Source organism: Crinia signifera, chromosome 2, assembly GCF_055691185.1.
Source record: "Crinia signifera chromosome 2, ASM5569118v1, whole genome shotgun sequence".
Lineage (NCBI taxonomy): Eukaryota > Metazoa > Chordata > Amphibia > Anura > Myobatrachidae > Crinia > Crinia signifera.
Window position 1 is genome coordinate 67,972,428 of NC_139218.1, and position 25,094 is coordinate 67,997,521.

General features: G+C 42.3%; 1 protein-coding gene across 1 annotated transcript in view; it reads right to left on the reverse strand.

Annotated features, from left to right (window-relative positions):
- CPD (carboxypeptidase D) overlaps positions 1-25,094 on the reverse strand; it is an 83,859-nt gene that overhangs the window by 24,685 nt on the left and 34,080 nt on the right. The window contains exons 3-8 of the mRNA XM_083172295.1: positions 11,896-12,038; positions 6,926-7,095; positions 4,866-5,227; positions 3,343-3,534; positions 2,454-2,621; positions 1,560-1,669 (exon numbers count right to left, since the gene is read on the reverse strand). Coding sequence (XP_083028421.1) covers positions 1,560-1,669; positions 2,454-2,621; positions 3,343-3,534; positions 4,866-5,227; positions 6,926-7,095; positions 11,896-12,038 — 1,145 coding nt within the window. The remainder of the gene's footprint in view (positions 1-1,559; positions 1,670-2,453; positions 2,622-3,342; positions 3,535-4,865; positions 5,228-6,925; positions 7,096-11,895; positions 12,039-25,094) is intronic.

Sequence of the window (25,094 nt, forward strand, 5' to 3'; positions counted from 1 at the left end):
AGATGGATTTTTTTTTTATATGAACTTAATTTTTACATAAAATTTGATGACACGTTGAACAAGACAGAGTAGAAGCGCATTTCCACTTTCTGACACATGGTGGTGCTGCAACAGTGTTCAGGCCAGGAGCTGGCATAAGCTGTACAACTTTCACGCAAACTAACAGCTTCATGTATAAAAATAAAATTATTTCTAGATATATCAGGTTTTTGGGGAAACTAAAGGGTGAAAAGAAATGTAAAATCTGGCTTTTGTAACCATGGAGTGGTACAATGCATCTACCTATACGTCATATATGGCCCTATCATAACACATTTCAACATACTAGAGAGGGGAGACCAGAAAGACAGCCAGAGTACAATGCTGACAGCAAATCAAAATTAAGCAACTTCTGTTCCTCCATTCTGCTCTTATTTATTGCAGATTTCCTGTTTTTATTGGCTACTCACTGTAGCTTTGCAGATCGCTGCATTCTGAATTCTAGGAGATTTAAAGGAGATTTAGGAGAGTAAAACTTAAAGGCAGGAGACTCCTGCTTATGTTTAACAGCCGCCCAATCCTGGGACTGCACATGAGTTAGTAGGAATAAGGGGAGTATAAAGTCCCGTTCACACGGTGCGATTTTTAGCAATATTTGCTGGGTATATGATATCCCTGTGTGTACGGGGCAACTGCCTTTGGGAGCACACTCCCGCAACCTGCCCTGGGGTGGTTGCTGGTCGCATGTTCCTGCGACCAGTGGCTTCCTCTGTCAGTCAGCTCTTTTCCTGCCTCTTCCCCCGGCAGAGTCTCATTTTCATCAGCGACCAATTGGCTGATGAAAATGGGACACTGAGCAATATATTGCTCCATGTGTACAGAGTTTATGCCTTTCCTTCTTTCAATAAAGAAAAGAAAAAAGGTTTGTAAAGAGTAAATAATGTCGGTTGTAAAATGCCACCAGCATAAATCACCCTGTGTGCATGATTACATAATAATTTAGTCTGATCATTAAAACCAGATTACATAATCTGTCTAAACTCTGGATTTGCACAGGGCAAATACTGTATTTGCTGGCGTATAAGACTAATTTTTTCCCCTGAAAAACATGCCTCCAAGTGGGAGGGTCGCCTTATACGCCGGGTGCACTTATATAACAAACTATATTTTGAGTGGAAATGTTGGGGGGGTCGTCTTATACGCCGGCAAATACGGTAATTATTTCATAGTTGTGTTCCGTTTGCCCTGCATTATCCTTCAATACAGCTAAAGTATATTGTATGTAGATAATAGCGTGTACTCTGCTGAGGAAAAGTAGGTACCTGTATGGGTGGGGTCAACTAGGGGGGTCTGAGTGCAACTTTCTCAGTGATCAGGTATTATTTTACTATATTGTTGCAAAAAAAATAAATAAAATCAGCCTTCCAATAAAGGTAGGTGAGGCTGATTGTGTAAGAGTAGAACATTTTTTTATTTTAAACTTGTTGTTAATGCATTATATATGAATGTGTCAGCACAGACGGACTGGTTCCCAGGTGCTGGCAGCGGCCCACATTGTGCTTAGTTTTTCTAACCCTCACCTTGGAATATGAAAGCGCTAACTGCTGGAACACATCATCATCTGGGGATTTACTGTACGCAGACATACCTTCTTCATCATCATCATATGGATAATTAACCACAAGGGAGCCTGCAAACACAAATTAAGATTAGAAAATACTGCAAACATGCAAGAAAGGAGGAGTCCAATTTAGATGTAAAAAAGAAAAATAAAACCCCATTCAGGACACCAAAAAGGTAATTCCCCCCACACACACACACCAAAAAGAAAAGCCACGCTAACCGGTCACAAAAAAAAAAAGTGTCAATAAATAGCTTTAAAAAAAGAAGAACATTTGCAGCCATTTTAACAATAAGAAGTCATGGTTTTAACCAGATAATACTACATTTAAGATATACAACTAGTATACTAAAGTAAGAACACCCAGGCAGCACAAAGCAGGATCAACAGTACAAACAATATACAGGTGCGCGAGTCTGCAATCCATCAACGGCTAAGATCCCTTACAGAAGTAATACAGTCACATGTTCTACCTTGACTGCAACCTACAATCTGCATATTACAGAATATATGAGGCCCAAACAGAAATGTGAAATAAATATGGCAACAGATCCTATAAAGGATGAGTACTACATAGAACGAGACAAAGGGAAAAGTGGTTATATCCTGGAGTATAGAATCACACTTTAATAAATAGTAATCGTACAATTGTTGTTTTACCTACAAGTACACTTTGTAAGTAGGGATTAATGTGGATGAAGTACTATGGGAAATAAAGAGTTAAAGAGGTTATGGAGGACAGGAAGATTTGATAGTAACGGTCCATGCACAAAGTTCGTAAAACTCAACTAGTAAATCACTTCATTTTAGTGCCTGAGACTGTGCTGCTTAAGCAAACTAATAACCCACATACCTCCATGGAGATTAGCAGAGAGAACAAATGGGTAACTTTTCAGCCAACTCATTACTGCCAAAGTCTCAAGTTGTGGAGGGTCCACAATCTGGAAGAACTGGTCGGGGAAATTGCGATTAAGATCATAATTGTTACTGTTGTTCCTGCCGACAACTCCGTCACGGTCCCCTGCACAGAAAGAAGTTGGTGAACAAAGGCAGTTTGTACCCGGTTGTAATTTGGGAATGAAAGTACAAAAGGAACTTTGTGTAATTGGTTTAGAACTAAATCAGAAAATAACCTACCTATCACTTATCTACGAAAGGAGTTTTAGAAAGGGACAGAAGAAACTCATTTTATAGATCACAACTGCATACACAAATCAAATTTGTAAGGTGGCTCTCACGCATGTATCTTATCTACTAACCCAAGTGAAACCCTACATTAATTTATGGAAAGTAAAAATGTAAAACAACTCTTCATCAATTACCTGATTATAATCATTAAAAAAAAGGTCACCAATGTCTTGGACAACATAACTGGTGTTGCCTAACCCCCTCAGAGAGATGGACAGATCTCCCAGCACTTCAAGCAGTGTATGCAGTACAAGCGCAACTACCATTCCACAAACACCGGATGCCCCTGTGCTAGAAGTTTAAATAATCTGGATGGGTTATGTCAGCCTACTTAACCACTTCAGTGATATGCCCGTGGCTCAGCTGTGCTGCCGCAGTGGGCTGTCCCGGATATACCACCAGCAGGTAGGTGTGAGCCAGTGGTGCCTCAAGCTGTGAACCACCTCTAGCGGCACCCTCCCATTGCCCCCCCACTCCAGTCGCTACCCCCCTGACCTCAAGGCTCCAGCACATTTTCAGAACAGCGAGAAAAATGAGTAAAATAAATCCATTACCTTCTTGTGCTTTCTCATATCCGTCAGGGTTCATAGATGGCATGATATGAATTCTGGTGGTATGAAGAAGTTGTGTGACCTCAGGGTCCGTCCCATAGTTCTTGCACAAATACTCTATCAAGTTCAACAGAAGCTCGCGTCCTACCACTTCATTACCATGCATGTTACCAATGTACTTGAACTCCGGCTCACCTGGAATAGGAAGATTAGAATTTGATGCAAATAGATAAGTGAATGGTAATTTTAAACTTTTGAGCATCAACATCTCTGAGATTTTAAAAAGAACCTCTAAAAATGCCAGCATATTTGTTATATAAACGTAAATAAAAAAAGTGGTGTAAAAAAAAAAAAAAAAAAATTGCTAAACATTACAGGTCGTTCTGCTGATGAAAAATGTTTGGCAATTTTCACACCTATTTTGACAAATTAATTTACAAAGTAAAACATGTAAGATAATTAATTAATTGGCATGGGGATACCAGCACATTTTTTATTGTCATCCTGAGAAATAACATAACTGCAAGCAACCAAGCAAAAACTTTCCCATGTTCTCCAGCCCCAGCAGTTTACCTCAGTAATTATTATTTTAGGATATAATATAACTAAAGAATCCCTCACGTCACTTAATGTTTCCTATGATAAGCATCAAAACAATAACTAAACTATCAGTAAAGTTTAATACTTTAAGATAGAATTTAATTAAAAGTGAAGGGGATGAGTTGCCGTTGCCCTTGCAACCAAGCAGAACTTGCAACCCTTGCGGCATAAACTCACCTCAGACTTGCTGATTATGTACACTGCCCTATGAGGCTGCAATCAGAACTCAATAGTAACGTAACGCATAAGGGTATATTCAACGGTTTATTCAACTGACCCCCTGTACAAGCAGTTTCCAGGGGGCTAGGATTTTGCAGTGACAGGGAAACGGCATTTGCGGCCACTAAAACAGTGAAGCTCACAGCTAAATGCATTAGCCACGAGCCTCAAGGTTTTGGGGAAACCTCATTTTCCTCTGACAGCGAGAATTCCCCCGGAATGTAGAATAGGGTGAGCAGCCGGCTGGGGGTTAAACGGCAAGGGACGTTTGTTTTAGGCTATCGCCTCCGTTTAACCTCCTCGTCAGCCACATTGAATGCGGGCCTTAGCCAAACTCATTTGGGGAAGCAAGAACACCATTATCATATTTGTAATCTTCTATATGAGCAAAACACACTTTGTGTCAAAGGTGAAAACAGATGAGAGATCATGTATGGGAAGAGACGAATGTTGGCCATGTAAAGAAAAATAAAGATTGGATATATTGAACAAAGCAGTGTGAAATGTAATGTGTACAGCAGATACACTGAAACACTACTTTAAAAAATATGAAGAAAGAGCATACAGGAGACTTACTCCGGATCAAAACATTAGGAGCAGAAATAAAAGGTCACTTGCAAAGAGGAGTATAATCTGTGTTGAACTTACACAATGCTCTTACAACATGATTAGAACATTTGATATAGGACAGCACTGAGACTGGTTACCTGGCTCATGAACATGTGGGTTATCAGATATTGCCATGACATAAAGCTCTCGTGATTCCACTGACTTGCCAACTGAGTACAGATGTGTGATGCTGGCATATTCACTGTTGTACTTCCTGAGGAATATCTCCATGTCAGAATAGTGGTGATGGCGGAAGTCTTGAGGCTGGATTGGTTTGTGAAGAGGTGGGAGGTTTTCAGGCCTTAAGGTGACTGGGGGTTCGGAAGCAGGTGCTGGAGCAGTAGTGCTGTCTATGGTGTTGTCAAGCACTGGGACCGATACTGTGGGATTAAGCAGGAACTCAAGCACAGTGGCTGGCCCTTCTTTTACTTCCACATTAGGAACAGTTAGAGGCAGATACCTGAGAGGTGTAGATAAGTGAACATCGGTCACCACAAAATTCCAGTAAATGTAAAGGATGTACTTATGTTAAATTATACATCTTCATGTAACTGCAAATAGAAAACTCACAGAAAGGTATGCCAACAGTTGTACTTTCACATGACCCCTTCCTAATAGAAGCTGCCCACATCATGCTGGGAGCAAGCACAGCACTCTGGAAGCTGTTGGGCTGCCCCCAGCCTCTGGCACACAATATTACACAACTGGCACTGCTTTCTGCATAGCATGGCAGACAGCAGCAGAAGGTATGGGCTCTCTACATACTGTAGATGGGTCCTGTGTCCGTTGCCGGGGTAATCAGTTTATACTGCCCCTTGACAAGAGTAATACCTGCATTCCCAGGAAGAAATGGGTCAATGGCTGCTCAGTGAGTGGTGAATTGATTGATGAAAACAAAGTTTAATGGCATATTGAGTTCTTTGCTTCTACAACATATAGTGTAATACATTTACAGACAGGATGTGCATATTAAAAGTGTGACCTGACATAAATATTTCACCTGACAGACTTTGGTAAACATGCAAGTATAGGTGTAGGCAAATGGATGGAAAGAGTGCGTTGGGGAATTAGGGGTAGCAATGTGAAGCTTTGGTTAGTGTGCCTAGAAACCTAAAGGTGCCCAAACACTAGAAAGATTTTTGGGCCAATTGGCCGATTTCCGATAAATCGGTCGATATATCGTCCGATGTTTACCGATTTTTGTCCGATGCGCGCTCCTGTGGATCTTTAGCTGAATCTTCTGATCTTACGTGCTGCACAAAAGATCAGAAGATTTAACAAAAGATCCATAGGAACGCACACGGGATCTTAAGAAAAATCTTTGGTAAAGATGTGCGCTTGCCTGAAATCTTTTGTCCAGGACGGAAAAAAAGATTTCAAGGCTAATTTATGCGCACATCTTACAATCGCAGATCTTTCTAGTGTGTGGGCACCTTTACACTGGGGTAAATTTACTAAGAAGGGAGTTCTATTTCAGATGGGGATATTGCTATTGGCAACCAATCCGCTTCTATCTTTTTAGCTTCTAAAAGGTGCTAAATAAAGTAGATTCTGACTGGTTGCCCCATAGCAACATCCCATCTGAAACAGAACTCCCATCTTAGTAAATTTACCCCACCGGCTCTGGGTGTAACTACTCTTTAATGTCCGATACTTGTCTATTCTGATCTAAAGAAATGATTGCCTCATTCATAGGACTAGATCTGTATGGTGTTGGATGCTCTCAGCTTCATCAAGAATCTTTACTGAACTGTGTAAAACAATGATGCATTGGCTATACGGAGATGGTATAATGCATTGTAGTCTTTTGGAGGAGAAAGTACGGGACATACACACGGGGCGATTTTAGACTTATTAATACGTTTTAGAATACTTGTATAAACAGAAGAAAAAGAAGGGGTTCTCTTCTGTTTATACAAGCTTTCCAACGGTTGTGAGGATAGCACCCCCACCACAAAAAGAAACAAAAAGGTCTAAGACAGTAGTGTGCAGACTTATCCTTCTCGTTCTGTAAGTTTTAGACTAAAAAGAAGGTATATAAGAGTTTAGCATGCTGACATTTGGTATGTTATAGTTTTTATTAGAAAAGTTGAACAAAACCAACGTTCCACTCCAAAATCCACGGCCATAAGGTTCTTCTTAGGAAATGATCACTCACCCAATAACAGATGCAGTGATGTTATATGTCCCAGGAGCTAGTAATCGCTGGAAGTTTCCCAGCTTCCCAGTAGTGATGTGATGATCAATCCCTGACACAGAGATGGTGCCGTTCTCTATACCTTTCTTAGTAACAGAGTCCCGTACAAAGCCTTTGGCTCCTATGTGCACCTGAATACAGGGGAGACCAATTATAATTACACACAAAATCTCATACAGCATACTATTACTAATCGGTTAAACTACTAGCTGTACATAACCTTTTACAGCCAATATCATGTGAAAACGATAAGTGGAAAAGTCAGTGTAAGCCTCTTAGGGTTAGCGACCATTCAACTTTTGCCCCATAAAAGAACATAAAATGTAACCCTTTGAGTGCCAAGTGAATTTGTCAATTAGATAGGAAATATAATATTTCCTACACAACATTTTTATTTGAATTTATACAACAAATGTGAGCGACTATGGATTTTTTTGTGGATATTTTGGACATATCTCAGATGTTGGCACTAAAACGCTTAATTCTGAAATTGGTATATGAAACAGAATTCTGAATGTTTGTAACATACACATTGATCCACATTGAATGCAGAAATGTAAGTTTCGTAAATAAGAACAAATTGCGCTAAACTATTTTTAACCATAGTTTTAACCCCTTCCCGACATATGACGTACATTTACGTCATATGTCGGTTGAGGGGGAATCAAGCCAGCTCACGGAGTGAGCTGGCTAGAAAGAGAGCAGGTAATGGCTGTATATTACAGCCAGGTCCCTGCTCTCACGGCCACGAGCGGCGAGTTCGCCGATCGTGGCCGTTTAACCCTTTAAGCACCGCGGGCAAAGCGACCGCAGTGCTTAAATAGCTGATCGGAGGGGGGGCGCCCCCCTCCGGCGCCGATCGGGGCCCCCCGCAGCGAGATCGGAGGGTGCCGATCGGTTGCCATGGTAGCCAGGGGTCTAATGTAGACCCCTGTGCTGGCCGTGTCTGCATACCTATCATATCCTGCCTGAGGCAGGATGTAATAGGAAGTGCATAAAATCACTACGTTCAGCCATAGAGCTCTATGGCTGAACCTAGTACAGGCGATCGCGCCCCCTAGTGGTCAAGTACACTAGGGGGCCTTGTAGTAAAAGTAAAAAAAAAAAAAAATAATAAAGTTTAAAAATAAAAAAAAAATAAAAAAATATTAAAAGTTCAAATCACCCCCCTTTCCCCATTTCCCAAATAAAAATAAATAAAAAATAAAAAAAATAAACATATTTGGTATCGCCGCGTTCCTAAAAGTCCGATCTATTAAAATATAACATTAGTTATCCCGCACGGTTAAAGGCGTAAACGGAAAATAATCCCCAACGCCAAAACTACGTTTTTTGGTCGCATCGCCTACCCAAAAAAAAATAGCTAAAAGAGATCAGAAAGTCGCCCATATCCCATAATGGTATTAATTAAAAAGTACACTTCAGCCCGCAAAAAATGAGCCCTCACCCAGGTCCGTAGGTGGAAAAATAAAAAAGTTATAAGCCGCAGAACATGGCGACGCAAATTCGAAAAACCGTAACATTTTCTATTTTTTTTTTTAGTGGTAAAATGTAACGAAAACTATATAAGTTTGGTATCACCGGAATCGTAACGACCCATAGAATAAAGATAACCCATCATTTTAAACGAACTATGAACTCCAAAAAAACCGTAACCAGCGCAAAATTGTGGAATTGCGTTTTTTTTTCTTTTTACCCCACATTGAATTATTTCCTGATTCCCCAGAATATTATACGGTATAGTAAATGGTACCATTAAAAAGTACAACTTGTACCGCAAAAAAAAAGCCCTCATGTGTCTATATAGCCGGAAAATTAAAAAAGTTACGCTTATTTGAACGCAAGGAGGGGAAAAAAAAAAAAAATTACCATAAAAGGCAATGTCGGGAAGGGGTTAATAGTGGACCCATTACTCTGCCAGCTAGGACACAGTGCAGAGAGGTTACTCTATTCTTTGAGTAACCCGAGTGCACTTACTTTCACACTCCTGTAAGTGAACACTAGGTACATTTTGATTTACCAAAATATTTTCAACATATAAACCAACAAAAAAATATTCTTAAATAATTAAGTATAAGTTGAAAACTCTGGATTTGTGTGTATATTTCTGGTTTTAGTCTGCAACTTATTTATTCTGATTATTAACAGGTAAGTAGAAAAAAAACCTATTAAATGGAAGGGTTGCAAGTAGCTTGTATGTTTTGTATGCGTTGCAGCATTTTCTGGAATCTCTTATCATGTAAAGGTATTGTGTTATACTTGTGCTCTGTGGTAACACAACTGCCATACATATTTCTATTAGGAACATTTGCAGGTAATCAGACTCCTGTAGTAACAATGGCATGGAATCTCTTCACAAAGAATTAATTATTGTATTGTATATGTATGGCGCCAGAGTGGGCCGAAATGCCAGACAGTAGGGAAAACAGAGACATGCAAAGCAGACCTGAAAATTTAAAAAAAGGTTTTACAGAAATCTGATTTTTTTTTTTTTTTTTGTTAAACCCCAAAATATTTATTTAAATGATCATAAGAATTTCTAATTTGGTGACAAATTACAGGGATTACTAGTTAGATATACACTGACAAGCAAAATATATTAGAATATAATTGTAATAGCAAATTAAAATGGGGTTGGTTGATTAGTTTGCTAGTGAAAAGGTCGACCGCATCTAGGTTGGGATAAATACAGATGACCGGTGGACAAGACTTTGAAAAAAAATTATAGACAAGCATGTTAAAAGAAAGACTTATACCCCGTTCTCACTGCAGCCAAATTCCAGGGTCTAGCATGTAGATCCGGGAATTTCCCTTTTAACACAGGATTTTTGGCAGTGTGAACGGGTTGCATATCCGGATTTCATACACGGGTAAAACCCTTCTTTTTACCCGTGTCTGAGATCCGGATATGCAGACCCGGGTTGACCCGTTCATACTGCCGAAAAACCCGTGTTTAAAGGCAAATTCCCGGGTAGAACTTCTTCACCCGGGAATTTGCCTTGCAGTGAGAACGGGGGTGCAGCGCGTCAGTCCCCGGCATTTTAATGCCGGGTAAAAGCCGTGTCTTTCTCACTCGCAGTGAGAACACGGCATAAAGGACCATGTGCAAGCAGCTTGATGTTCTGGAGACTACATTTGCAAATAATGATGTTCCTGAGACTACAATTGCAGTTGTTATTATTATTATAAAGTTTAAAGTCCATGCAACCACTCTGGACGTGACTACAAAAGAAAAACAACCATAGAATAAAAAGATAGCAAGACTAGTATATATAAAAAAAAAAAAAGGAAAAAAGACTTGAATGGAATTTCACAAAATGCTCAGACATGAACGTGATCCACCTAGATTCAGCCCTGTCAGTAGAACCCTTAGGATCTGCCAGGCCCAAAGTAGACTCTTTGGTGGCATAGCTGGTAAATACACTATTGTAACTACTAAAAAATAGGCGGCATGGTTAGGTTTTGGGGGCTACATTCCTGCATAGGACACAATAAAATATCCAGACTATCATGGTATTTGACAGCAAAATACACCACCCAGTGTCAGAAAGCTTTTTCTCAAGTCGCGGGCCCACCAAAAGGATAATGACCCAGAACACAAAGCTATTTAAGCACCAACGAATGGCTTAAAACAGAACATTGTATCGTTCTGATGTGGCCTTCTGTGAGCCCTGACCTGAATCATACAGGACATCACCATAAAGAACTGTAACATGCTGTGCGGAGAAAGTGCTCATCAAACACGAGACACCGGTGCCTGTTTGTTACAATCTACTACAACAGTATCAAAAGCACGGTGATTCAAATGTATTAACATAATTTATAAATAGCACACAGACAAATAGAGTATAGCCACATGTCAGGTGTATCTAACAATTACATTAAATAAAACTATTGAAACAAAACTGTAGCATTTTATATCCATGTAAAAAACCTGAAATGTTTTATCACAATAAAATCCCCCCAAAAAAGGAAGACCATAAAAAAAAACTTAGTATACTGAAACAAATGGCGGAAAAAGATTACTAATTAGCAATCAGAGAAAGGTGTTAATAGTTTAAATTCAGCATAGTGTGAGTCAACATTCACTTGCCTCATGCACATGGAAGTAAACGGTGAATTGCTTCAGTCCGACTGACAGAAAAATCAGTGTTAGATGATAAATTCAGTTACTCCGCCTCCAAATCGGTGACTTTCTCTTTGGAGGTGGTTGCCAATTTGGAGGGGACAATTTGCTTTGGACCCAATACCCCTGATCTTTAGGGTTTGGACCACTGCATTTGGCTTAAAGTGTAACTAAGAACTGAATTCCACTATATTAAGACCCATTTCTGTCACATTCCTGACAAGAGACTATTATACTCCACATATATATAGCGTGTTAGGGATTTAGTGAGCTCCCCAGTGGAGGAAGCCCAAAGACAGTGGGCTATCGGTCTTATTTTGGGTGCACACTAGGCAACATATTTTGGCCATTTTACGAAAACGACCGATTATCGCTGGCAAGCGATATTACAGTAATTTACATTGTTTATGGACATATCGAAAAGGCTACACCTTTAACCAGGACAATTTAATTACACCTCATCATGGGGACCAACAGATTGGCCAGACAACAGTATATTAAATAGTGGTTTAATTTTCTGAAAATTTCTATTAGAGTATTTCATGTAGAGTAATACATTCATGTTTGCTTTTAATTACTTTGCTGTTGGCAACAAGGATATATTAAAGTTAATTATGCTATACCACAGTTAGGAAGAGATTATATAGAGTTTAATATAAAAAAAAAATTACACTGTAATACATAATGTCAGTTGCAGGGAACATCCTGTTAATCTAGGACAGTGGTTATTAGGACCCATTATTTAAGTCAAAATGAAAAACAATTATCTAGACAAAAAAAAACATTATGTAATTAATCACATTACCATTTCCATAAACGTGAGAAGAGATTCTCGGTTATTCTCCCACTCCTCGGCCAATGCAGAAGCAGGTGGGTACTTACAGCAAGATAGCTCAAACGTCACTTCCAAACAATTTCCCCACAGATAGTTGTAATCCTGCATCCCACCTACATAGGGCACACATAAGAATGTCAGTATACTGTAAAAGAATACCCAATAAAACAGAAAAGTTAACACTTTAAAAAAGGGGAATAATGATGCCCGGATTTTTCGGGTAGCCAAAAAATCCCGACATACCTATTGAACGTGGCAATTTTTAGATGGTTTTTCTGACCGATGCAGGGTCAACATTGTTAAACAGTAAAACTTGAATTAGTGGAAAATAGTAAAAATGACTGCATTTTGGACTAAAACGAGTATATCTACAAGCAATTTGCAGAATCGCATTTATCATCTATCTCTCTATCTATATGTCTATCTAGCTATATGTCTAGTGTCTGTCACCGAAACACTCATCTGCTGGCAAATGAAACTACATCTTTCTCTCTCTCATTTGCTTTGAGTGTGCTTTCTAGTGTGTGTGTGTGTGTGTGTGTGTGTGTGTGTGTGTGTGTGTGTGTGTGTGTGTGTGTGTGTGTTTTTATGTATATGTATAACCGACAAAAATCACATAGACATATATAAAGATCTTTTATTTATTTATAGCAGGTAGAGGAGCATACAGGCTTGACATATTGGCAAATAACAGCACAGTCTCTCTCTACTATCTCAGGACGAGGGCCATACTGCGTTATGTAGCATGAGCCCCCCCCCCCCCCCCCCCACACACACACACACACACAGTCCCTCCCAGCCAGTCAATACAGACACACTGATATAGGCGCCCTCTAAAATGGCCCATTGGTACACACAATTGCTCTAATGGCTGCTAGATTAACTGAGCCCTTAGCCTGGGAGCTGTTGCATCTGGTTTGCTGCCCCTGCATAAAGGTGCCGGTAAGTACCAAAACAGCAGTCTGACTAAGGGCTGATAGTCTGAGGCTTCAGTTATTCTGCTACTCAAATGTTCATAAGCATAACCAGCTTGCCCAATCAGTTTGTTTTGGTAAAGGTCCCATATGGCTTGGATGGTCTCAGTGTGAGATCATACTTCCTGTGCAGACTGCATGCATATCATTGCCAACAGCAATGTAATGTCCTCATCTGTAAGATTTCAATTATCATGAACCATTAGTGAGTACTGCTTTCTGGGCTGGACAGCTCATGGGCCACTTTAAACACTGGCTAGGCTGCTCATTATCGTTATTCGAGTGAGGCATGATATTGGGTGCCTGACTGACTGGACATTCCATTTCTAAAGCTGTAAGGACATTCAAAATTCCTCGTACTACAGTGTCACATGTGGACCTACCACCAACCATGACCACCTGACCTATACACCACAAAACCCTTAATACTACCACACACTAGATTATTGGAGAAAGCAGAGCTCCCAAAACGTACTCAATATCAAATAGACATTTTCGCCAGGACCGGATGCTTATACTAAAACTCACTAAAAGCTTCTCCAAACCTTGCTTAAACTTTTTCAGGATAACTCCTCATATCCCTCATTTTCATGTACACGCAACCCTAATTCTCAAGCCTTACAAGGATCGGACCTTTGTAGACTTAATTGTTACTTTTATTCCTCCCTAACTGTACCTCTAATGGTGTACGAGGCCCTGAATATCTATGTGCTTAACAGAGACAGACTTGGTGGCGAGTGAAATGATCTCTCCTAAAAAAAAAAAAAAAAAATACTTGATAGGATAGGCATCTTGAGATCTATACTTTTAGGGAAATGATCCATAAAAATTTGTTCAGAGCAACCCATAGTGCAGTTATGTTTTCCTTAGTGACAGAAATCATTTCCCATTGTTATATTGCTTTTGACATACCATCTACATATTCAAGCTAAGTCCTGAAGAAAAGAGGCAATTTAGCTCTTATTTACTCTAACCTTCTGAGCAACCTTTATTAGGATACCTTGCCTAATGTTACAAGTAGTTGGTAGGGGGACATAGGGCCAAAATAGAATAACAAATGTGGGGATCTCCTGTGGATACTTCTAGTGGGAATGCCATTGACATCCTGAGTTTCAGGATGCCGGCAGCCAGAATATCATGAGAACTGCTGTTTAATTTTAGTCAGACCATTTGAGACACAGCATTATATAATTAAGCAGAGTTGCTACATGTCTGCTATGTTCCTGCATTTCATTGCAGGGAAAAAAAAATTGGTACTTGTTTCCTAGCACGGCCACAATCGTATGGATCGTGTACCTTTAAGTTAAGGTACACGATCCATACGATGGACCCGATTTCCTTTGAAATCAGGTCCATTTTGCCGGCTAGGAGACAATATCGGGGGCATCGCGTCGGTCGGGACCATTAACATTGGTCCCGACGCGACCGACGCGATGCCCCCGATATTTCCATAGGCTTCAATGTTAAAAAATATTTTAACATTGAAATCGTGTCGGGAAAGGTAAAATATCGGGGGCATCGCGTCGGTCGGGACCATTAACATAGGTCCCGACGCGATGCCCCCGATTTTTCCATAGGCTTTAATGTGAAAAAATGTGAAAAATGTGAAATGGGCCAATATGACCCATTTCACATTATAGATGTCCCCGTCGTCACCCCACGATAGACGCCAACCCGAAGCGTGGCGAGCGCAGCGAGCCCGCGAGGGGCGGCAGTGCGCGTCCTCCGACCTTTTCATTCCCCTACTATCCACGTCGGCGTGGAGTTGAGAATAGAATAGTGTGGCGAGCGCAGCGCGCCACCGAGCCCGAAGCGTGACGAGCGCAGCGAGCCCCGCGAGGGGACGCGTATAACTTCACAGGTATACGCGTCCGCTCGCCACGCTTCGGGCTCGGTGGCTCGCTGCGCTCGCCACACTATTCTATTCTCAACTCCACGCCGACGTGGATAGTAGGGGAATGAAAAGGTCGGAGGACGCGCACCGCCGCCCCTCGCGGGCTCGCTGCGCTCGCCACGCTTCAGGATGGCGTCTATCGTGGGGTGGGTGTACGCCGTGAAATTTGGGGGGGTTGGGAATATTTTACATTGAATCCAATGTAAAATCGGGTCCCAGGGACCCGATTTACATTTCATTCAATGAAAAAATCGGGTCGAAAATCGGTCGGTCGCATCGCATGCGACCAAATCGCATGCGATGCGATCGACACGATTTTTCCGACACGACCACCCCGATGTAAATCGGTGTGGCCGTGCTAGGAAACAAGTACCAAAAAATTTTGACTCCAGGTACAGAAATAAATATAAAGTAGAAAGCTTGTGGATACTTGCACACTGCATGTTACGTGCATTGTGCTATGTGATTTGATTCACTCCAGTTAGTATTATTGCTACTTAATCCTTGAGGATGGAACTGGCCAAAAATTTAATTTATGATTCATATTTGTCTTCATTCCTGATGACATAAAATAAATATATGGAAGAAAGAGAGAGAAGAGGAACACACTGAGGTCTGGAGGCTAAAGCAAACTGCTGAGTATTGAGGGAGTGCCTAAATCCCACCTCTCGAACGAGAAGGATGAATACAATAATATTTTAATGAGAAAGAGAAGAGTATCACTGTGTGGTGCACATAAGAGAAAAACGAATAAAATGTAACTTTTGTTGGAATTAATTAATAAAAGGTTGCGAAATATTGACAAAAAACAAACATGTAGGACATGGACAGTAATAAAAAGGATACTAAATCCTCACGCAGTGGGTCCCCACTGTTGAGCCTTCCCCAACATATTGGGGGACCCAATGCGTGAGGATTTAGTATCCTTTTTATTACACTGTCCATATCCTACATGTTTGTTTTAAGTCAATATTTCGCAACCTTTTATTAATTAATTCCAATAAAAGTTAAATTGTATTCGTTTTTCTTTTATGTGCACCACACAGTGATACTCTTCTCTTTCCCATTAAAATCGACTCTAATCCGTGTCCAGTGGTAGCACCCCCTCGTCCGAATATTACAACAAATCACATTTACACATTACTGTGATAACAAATAAGAGGGGCAAAGAAGAGAAGCAAAATCGAAAAGAAATTCAATAGAAAAATCGAAAGGGCATCGAATGGTTTTCCTACATTCGATCCCAATGCATGCTCCCGTGTAGTTTAAATCAAATAGAAAAATAGTCTTGGCAGACGAGACTATATACTACAGATCTGTAATACATAGTCAAAATAAATCGAATGTGAACACTGTAACCAAACCAGATCGAATACGGGTCATAGAGGGTACACATGGTGAGATATGCACTACTTTCTATTCGATTAGATTTTGCTTCTATAAGCAAAATCGAATTGTTTTTCTTTTCTACATTCAATGCAGATTCGAGCTCAATGCGTGCTCCTGTGTATTGTAAATTGAATAGAAAAATAGTCTTGTCAGGCAAGAATATATAGTGCAGATCTGTACCAATCGAATCAGGATCAAACCACAAGCAAAATCACACCATGTGTACCCACTATAAATGTTCTACCCAGGTACATTTTGATGTTGCACTCCCCTTGGAATTTTTTTCAGAGCGCAGTGGTGCCAGCTAGCAAGGGACATCATGGGAAGCGTAGGTGCTTAATGTGGGGGGATCCTTGGCACTCATTCCACCTTGGTTCAGGCCTAACCTGCACCAGATTCAAGCTGCTCTGAGCTGTATGTGCAGTGGGTAGCATGCTGGGGAGAGTAGTAGGGAAGTTTCATGTGTGGACCTCCTGTTTTGGAGCTCAGTTGACTGACTCCACAGCCGTGTTGGAAAGTAATGCATACTTTGCCATTCTGCAGGTTATTGGTCTGTGTTTGTAATTTTTTTTAAGTGTTAATAAACCGCATATCCCAAGGCTTCTAATGGAATGAAGCTCAGAAATAGCTAGGCCATTTTCAATTATTCTATTTAATCAGGCTTGATGGTCGATGCCTAGGAACTGGTGAATTGCTGACGTATTGTCTTTATTTAAAAAACTAAGAAAACACAGAGACCCGTAAATCTAACATCAATGATGCCAATACTAATGGAGGATAATATATGGGCTAGCAATAATGATTTCATGAGGGACAAAAAGATTAGTCGGAACCAGCATGGATTCATGAGGAATGGGTAATGTCAAACTAACTTAATTAGCTTTTATGAGGAAGTGAGTAGGAACCTAGACCTGGGCAATGCAGTAGATGTTGTCTACATAGATGTTGCTAAGGCCTTTAATATGGTGCCCCACATGAGGTTGATCAGTATAATATGGGACCTAGGTCTAGGAAACAACCTCTGCAATCGGGATAAGAATTGGCTGGAAAATAGGGAGCACAGAGATTTGTTGTAAATGGAACTTTTTCTGAATGGTCTAAAGCAGTAGAAGCCAACCCTAGCCCTCGAGAGCTACCAACAGTTCACATTTTACAGACAACCTAGCTGCTGCACAGGTGCACTCAATCACTGACACATTTTAAAGGATCCACAGATGGAGCTAATTAGCTCACTTGTGATTCTGTGAGGAGACCTGCAAAACATGCACTGTTGGTAGCTCTCGAGGACTAGGGTTGGCTACCCCAGGTCTAAAGTTTTAAGTAGTGTACAACAAGGTTCGGTAATAGGGCCACTCCTTTTTAATATTTTTATTAACAACCTAGGAGATGCTCTAGGTAGCAGTGTCCATTTTTGCAGATGATAAGAAACCCTGTAACGCAAATAAGTCAGACCAAGATGTGGTCTCTTTACAAAGTGACTTAATAAACTGGATGGTTGGACATCAAAATGGAAAATGAGGATTAATATTGATAAATTTTTTCATTATTTACAGTTTCTTATATAGCACAGCATATTCCGTTGCGCTTGGAAACAGTGATAAAAAAACTGGGTAGAAACAAACAGACAGAGGTAGGAGGGCCCTGCTTGCAAACTCACAATCAATAAGGTTATGCATTTTAGGACAAGAAACCAATTTCTTAAATGGGAAAATACTAGGAGAATCATGAATTGAGAAGGATTTAGAGGTGCTTATAGACAAGAGACTTAACTGCAGTGCTCAAGGTCAAAGAGCAGCAGTAAAGGCCAGCAAGGTATTAGCTTGCACAAAAAGTGACAGAGACAAGGGAAGATAGTGTAATCTTACCACCTTATAAAATCATTGGCACGTCCTCATTTGCTGTATATATCTGGGCACCACTACATTAAAAAAATAAATTAAAAAACACACATCTTCGAACTTGAAAAGGTTCAAAGAAGAGCAACTAAATTAATAAAAGGGTATGGAATTACTGGTTAGCTAAGCTAGCTAGATATGCTTACATTATACAAGGCGTTTAAGAGGGGATATGATCAATATATCATTTCTAGAAGGGGATTATTGGTGACAATCCTTTTTTCTCCCTTCGCACTCAACCAAAAATCGATAAATGAGGTATCATTTTATAGATTAAATTCTACGCTTCTGACAAATTTAGAATTGCGCATTGTATTGTTGTTTAAATACCAACGTTAAATTGACTTTTGGCCCTAGAGTTCTTTTCCTGGATGCATCGATAGGGCAAGGCTAATGGGGCCTGCACATGTAGCGATTTAGGGGCATTTTCTAAGCGATCTCACTAGATTGCTTAGAAAACGCCCTTACATCGCTACATGCATATGGGCCATAGCATTAGCAATGTGTGGCACCGTGCATCACTATTGTCTGGCGATTAATATGCACCATGCTAGATTATTAACCAGTCAGGGCCAGTGTTCTCACCGGAAAACACTGGCCCTGACAGATCGCTTAACACACAGCACTGACACATCACTGTGTGCTGAGCGATCTTGCTGAAGCGTTCTGAGCGATCTAGCATCGCTCAAGACACTTCAGCATCTGCCCGTGTGTAGGCCCCTTAAGATGATCAGTTTTGCTTGGCTACTTGAAATGGATACAAATGATCTGGTTCTTCCTTTATCCTATTACAAAGGGTCAAGGGGTCATTAAGGGTCAATAAAGAGAACTATCACCTTATTGGATTACCATGATGTCTGTACAAAGGACACATGGGGCGAAATGTAATAGGGTGTGATTTTTGGACGAGTTCCAAACTCGCCAGAAATCACACCTTTAAAAATCGCGTTTTTTGCCGCGAATTCGCATATGTAATGAGATGCGAATTAGCGGCAAAAAATGCGATTTGCCGCGATTTCGGGCGATTTTTAGTCATGAAAATGTGCGCATTTTCAGTCATGAAAATGTGCGCATTTTCATAAATGCGATTTTGTGCAAAAAAAAAAAAGTTTTAAAAAAAACGGCGTGGGGTCCCCCCCTCCTAAGCATAACCAGCCCCGGGCTCATTGAGCCGGACCTGGTTCCAAAAATACGGGGGACAAAAAGCATAGGGGTCCCCGTATTTCTGAAACCAGCCCCGGGCTCCAACAGCCCACGGTGTCATGCCACAGCCGGGGGACACTTTTTATACAAGGTCCCCCGGCCAAAACATGAGCACCGTGGCTGGTCAGCCTTGGACGGGGTACCTGGAGGAGTGGGGACCCCCCCAATAAAGGGGTCCCCCCCCCCAGGCTTCACCCGTCCAGGGCTGAAGCCCGGGGCTGTTACCGGCGTCCGTGGCCAGTGGACGCTGGCCTGATAGGGTTAAATCAATCATACGTTACATTGCTTTATACCGGAGAACTACAAGTGCCAGCAGACACCCCCCGCATGTTGGGACTTGGAGAACCACAAGTCCCAGCATGCGGGGCATTAATGGGCCCGCTGGGACTTGTAGTCCACCTGTAAAAAGAATGTTTATAAAAAACACACACACAGAGAAGTAAAAGTTTATTACACACACACACACACCTCACTTTTACACCAGTGTTACTTACCATTCCTGGATCCAGCGCTGGTCTGGCTGCTTCACAGCCGGCTCCCCCCGCACTGACAGGCAGCGGGGAGAACCGGCTTTCTCCGTTGCCTCTAACAGCTTCTGTAGCGCTGTTCCAGCGCTACAGAGGCTGAGAGCGCGATTGGCCGATACGTCTCCATGGAGACGCATAGCTCAGTCCTGATTGGCTGAGCTATGCGTCTCCATGGAGACGCATAGCTCAGCCAATCGCGCTCTCAGCCTCTGTAGCACTGGGACAGCGCTACAGAAGCTGTTAGAGGCAACGGAGAAAGCCGGTTCTCCCCGCTGCCTGTCAGTGCGGGGGGAGCCGGCCGTGAAGCAGCCAGACCAGCGCTGGATCCAGGAATGGTAAGTAACGCTGGTGTAAAAGTGAGGTGTGTGTGTAATAAACTTTTACTTCTCTGTGTGTGTGTTTTTTATAAACATTCTTTTTACAGGTGGACTACAAGTCCCAGCGGGCCCATTAATGCCCCGCATGCTGGGACTTGTGGTTCTCCAAGTCCCAGCATGCGGGGGAGGTCTGCTGGCACTTGTAGTTCTCCGGTATAAAGCAATGTAACGTATGATCGATTTAACCCTATCAGGCCGGCGTCCACTGGCCACGGACGCCGGTGACAGCCCCGGGCTTCAGCCCTGGACGGGTGAAGCCTGGGGGGGGGGACCCCTTTATTGGGGGGGTCCCCACTCCTCCAGGTACCCCGTCCAAGGCTGACCAGCCACGGTGCTCATGTTTTGGCCGGGGGACCTTGTATAAAAAGTGTCCTCCGGCTGTGGCATGACACCGTGGGCTGTTGGAGCCCGGTGCTGGTTTCAAAATACGGGGGACCCCCAGATTTTTTGTCCCCCGTATTTTTGGAACCAGGACCGGTCCAAGAGTCCGGGGCTGGTTTCAGAAATACGGGGGACCCCTATGCTTTTTGTCCCCCCGTATTTTTGGAACCAGGTCCGGCTCAATGAGCCCGGGGCTGGTTATGCTTAGGAGGGGGGACCCTACGCCATTTTTTTTTTATAAAAACACTTTTACACATTTTTATTAACAGGACCATGCACAGATCTCAATGATCTGTGCATGGTTCTGTCAAATTCGCCTGTCAGAACCTGGTCTTTTTTTTTGCGATTTTTGGTAACATTTACCAAAAATCACACCCTATTACATTTGCGAGTTGTATACTTTATAATGGGAAAACATCTGGATGCGAATTGAAATGTGACTAAAAATCGCACTTCTAAAAGTGCGATTTCACGGAAAATGTGCGATTTCGGCCGTTTTTGACCCAAAATCGCACATGTCCAAAAATCACACCCTATTACATTTCGCCCATGGTCATCTATTACCGTTTTTATTTTATTTTTTATCATTTTTATTGAAGTTTCATTTAGCACAAAATGTCAAACAACAACAATGCAGATTCCAATGAGAGCAATATTCTCAGATTCAGGATATCTGGAAATGAATATATGTTCAAAAGACCACTATATAAGTAAACGGTATAGTGATCAGCACTACCAAAAAGGTAATCATTTAAGGTTAGAGGAGATGAAGTTTCGTACTAAGTGAAGGGTTTCTTCACAGTAAGGGCAGTTAAGTTAGGGAATACTCTGCCTGAGAAGGTTGTGATGGCAGACTCAATTAATATGTTTAAAAAGATTCATATGTCTAGCTGAAAAAAGTATCAAGCGTTAGAGCCATAATTTTATAAGGAACTGTAGTGTATTCAGCAGTTAATAGGCTATTCATTTCGGATCATCTGGGTTCCTTGTTTATTATTAGATGTGCAATAACTTTATCTGGGCTAAATACACCTCAGGCAGGCCCGGACTGGCCATCTGGCAAATGCCAGAAGGGCCGATTTCTCCATCTATTTACCTAAACTTAAAGCACCGCCTCTTGGCTGAGCGGGAGGCCACGTTATTTGCATATTGACATCATGACGCGACCACGACTAAGCCTCCAGTCTGAGCGCCGCCGACGCGGTTGTGTGGAGGCAGAACTGAGCGGACAGTTGGACGGCTGGCATTTGCATATAGAACGTCATGACGCAGTTGCTTCATGACTGACCTGCTACCCACCTTCCAAGTTCCCAAACTGCACAGGCAGAAGGAGCTGAGCGGCTGGGCAGGCGCCATCTAGGCAGACTAGAGACATGTGAAGGTCCAGGTCTTGTGAAACAAGCCAGCACCTGATCTCTCTTGACTGGCTGGCTGGGGCTGCTGCAGCCCACACTGCAGACTCAGAGTGACTTAGCTGCGACTCTGCTAGCAGCACACATGGTACATTTACACCCTGCCTGGAATGATTGCCATTAGTTAATTTATTCAGTTAAAACATGGTACCAGACTGCTTGTAGTAGGGATCTTTTACATTGTTAGGCAGACCCTGGCCCTGTTGATGGGAAGTTCTGTAGTGAAAAAAAAAAAATTGTTAAATTCCATAGTGTGACACAGTGACTGTGGGCCCCTAAAGTGTTATTCAGGAGGACCCTGAAAGTCATATTAAGCATATATCCATGAACCAGTAACTATTACCCTAAGTAGATGGACAAAGGCACAGTGTTTAATGGGCATGCATTACGGTGCGTACCACCATGTGTAATGGGCATAACGGATTGTGCAGCCTTATATGTATTGGGCATTACGGTGTGTCATAAAGCAGGTGGGCCTGTGTGCTTAAAATGCCAGGGCCAATTTTTGGTCCCAGTCCAACTTTGACCTCTGGAGATCTTGATGGACTTAGGTCTTTTTTTCAACCTCAACAACTACTATTGCTGCTTTCACACCGCAAAACCTGCTTTAGACCAGGTATTCAAAACGTTTTTTAAAACGGGTCAGAAGCAGTTTACCCCCTTTCACACCGCACCTAAATACCTGGTCTAAAGCAGGTTTGCGGTGTGAAAGCGATAGTGATAGTGAATGGGGGGGGGGGGGGAGATGACATATGATTTTGGATGACACACGGGCAGCCTCGCACTCTATATACCATAGAGTGGACCCCCCCAATACCTTAATCAGTTTTGCGGGAGGACCCGTGGGCAGCCTCTCGCCCCCCCCCCCCCCGACCCCGGACCGGCCACAGTGCACGGGGAGCAGGACTGAATGAGAGCCCCCAAAACACTCACCGCAGGAGCCGGCTATCTGCAGCACTCCGGTCTCCGGCGATACAGGCGAGAGAGGCTGGCCGGGGTCCTCGTGCGCACGGTATGGACACAGGGGGGGGCGGCGGCGAGAGGGAGAGAGGCTGGCCGGGGTCTTCGTGCGCACGGTATGGACACGGGGGGGGGGGGAGCGGCGGCGGCGAGGGAGGCTGGCCGTGGTCTTCGTGCGCACGGAATGGACAGGGGGGGGCAGCGGCGAGGGAGGAGAGAGGCTGCCTGGGGGTCCTCCAGCCCCGCAGCACGGATCCTACCTGGGCAGCGCAGCGCAGGGGGTCCCTACAGTGTATGTTATATCAGTGGCGGGGTCCCTGCAGCGTATGGGAACTAGTAGCTGCAGGGACCCCGCCACTGATATAGCATACACTGTAGGGACCCCCTGCCCCCAGCACAATTATTCCCCTCCCTGCGCTGCCCAGGGGGGAGGTGGGGGGGTAGGAATACCATTTCAGATCCGTTTTGACACCAAAAAAGACGGGTCTGCTTTTTTACCGTTTCCAAAAACCGTTTTTTGGGGGGGAAACGGTAAAATCACTTTGCACCTTTCAGACCTCACAGAATACCGTTTCAAAATGGTTAAAAATCGGTGATGTAGCTACATCATTTCTGATTTGTTTTTCGTAACAAGCACTTTTTTTTTTAGAAGAATTCCACAACATTTTGTTTAAATGGCCATTAATCCAGTGCCTGAAAAAGATTCAACGTACCGTGGACAGTGCTTTACTCAGAACACAGATGTTTAGTATCTACACAGCATTCCATTGTTATAGCATCACAAATGGAGAAATAAACAGTGCATAATTAACATGTTGAATGCAGGGACAAATATCCATCTGTATTATTTGGACACTGGTTCACTGTGACAACACCAATAACAAGAAGTGATAGATTAGATCTCAATATGTCTCCTATTGTAAACTGAACATTGTGCAACATCAAAGCAAACATGGAAAAAAAAAACATTTTCTCTTCTGGAAATTAATGTCTGCCATGTACTGCAAAACAATGCCAAGGCTAACAAATATGTACCCTTTAGGTGATTATTCAGGGCAGGGCCTTGTCTACAATGTTAACCAGTGAAAGAGAAGGTTACAATACAATAAATACTCTGGAAAATTACAGGATAAAAAAAAAATAGTATGCGGTCACTAGGTCAAAAGTAAAAAGGTTGACAGTCAAAAAGGTTGACATACATTAGGGCGACATGGTCAAAAGTAGAGTTTTTCATAATTTTTATACCAAGTTTTAAAATGTACCATTCCAGTGGGCATAAAGGGAGAAAATAATACTGGGCCAGATGTACTAAGCTTGAAAAGTGATAAAATGGAGAGTGATAAACCACCAGCCAATCATCTCCTATATGTCATGTCATAGTCTGTGTTTGAAAAATGACAGGTAGGAGCTGATTGTCTGGTGCTTTATCACTCTACATTTTATTACTTTTCAAGGCTTAGTACATCTCGTCCACCGTTCCGAATGTAGCAAGGCACTGCGTCAAGCCACGCAAGAGGGCGCGGTACACTAATATGGTGTCCATGTCAACTGACAAAAAACTAGTTGGGTTGGTGGAAAATGTCCCGATTTTTTTCACACACACATCCAAAACACGTCCGATTTGTCCTAAAATGGATAATTTTAGGCCAAATCAGACTTGCTCTGGAGGTTTGTGAAAAAAATAATGCCATTGGAATATTGCTACAGAAAATCACTGCATCTCATTTTCAGTTCTTTAATTGAATAGGAATATACTGAGGCTTCGGGATAAACTGCTGAGTTTTTTACATTTCCCGCGTCAATTCAATTCCCCAGTTAAGACCAATGGCATGGCCTAAGCAAAAACTTAACTTGCAACATTAGTCTCCAAGAACTCAATATATATTTGGAGGTATTGAGCAACCAACCTAATAAAGGAGGATTTTTGGTCACTTAGGGCATTATTCTGCTTGGTGCGGTCCGTTCCGAATTCTTTCGGAACTGACCGAGCGCCACGCCGTGCGGACATTCTAAGAACACACGCCCACAGTTCGTCCGCATCCCTTCGGACGGACTCCCTAAGAGGAGGGAGTGTCTTCGGACTTCATCCAAACGTGCGTGTGCGGTGGGAACACAAAGATTCTGCACGGTCTTACCACGTCCGAACGGACGGGAAGC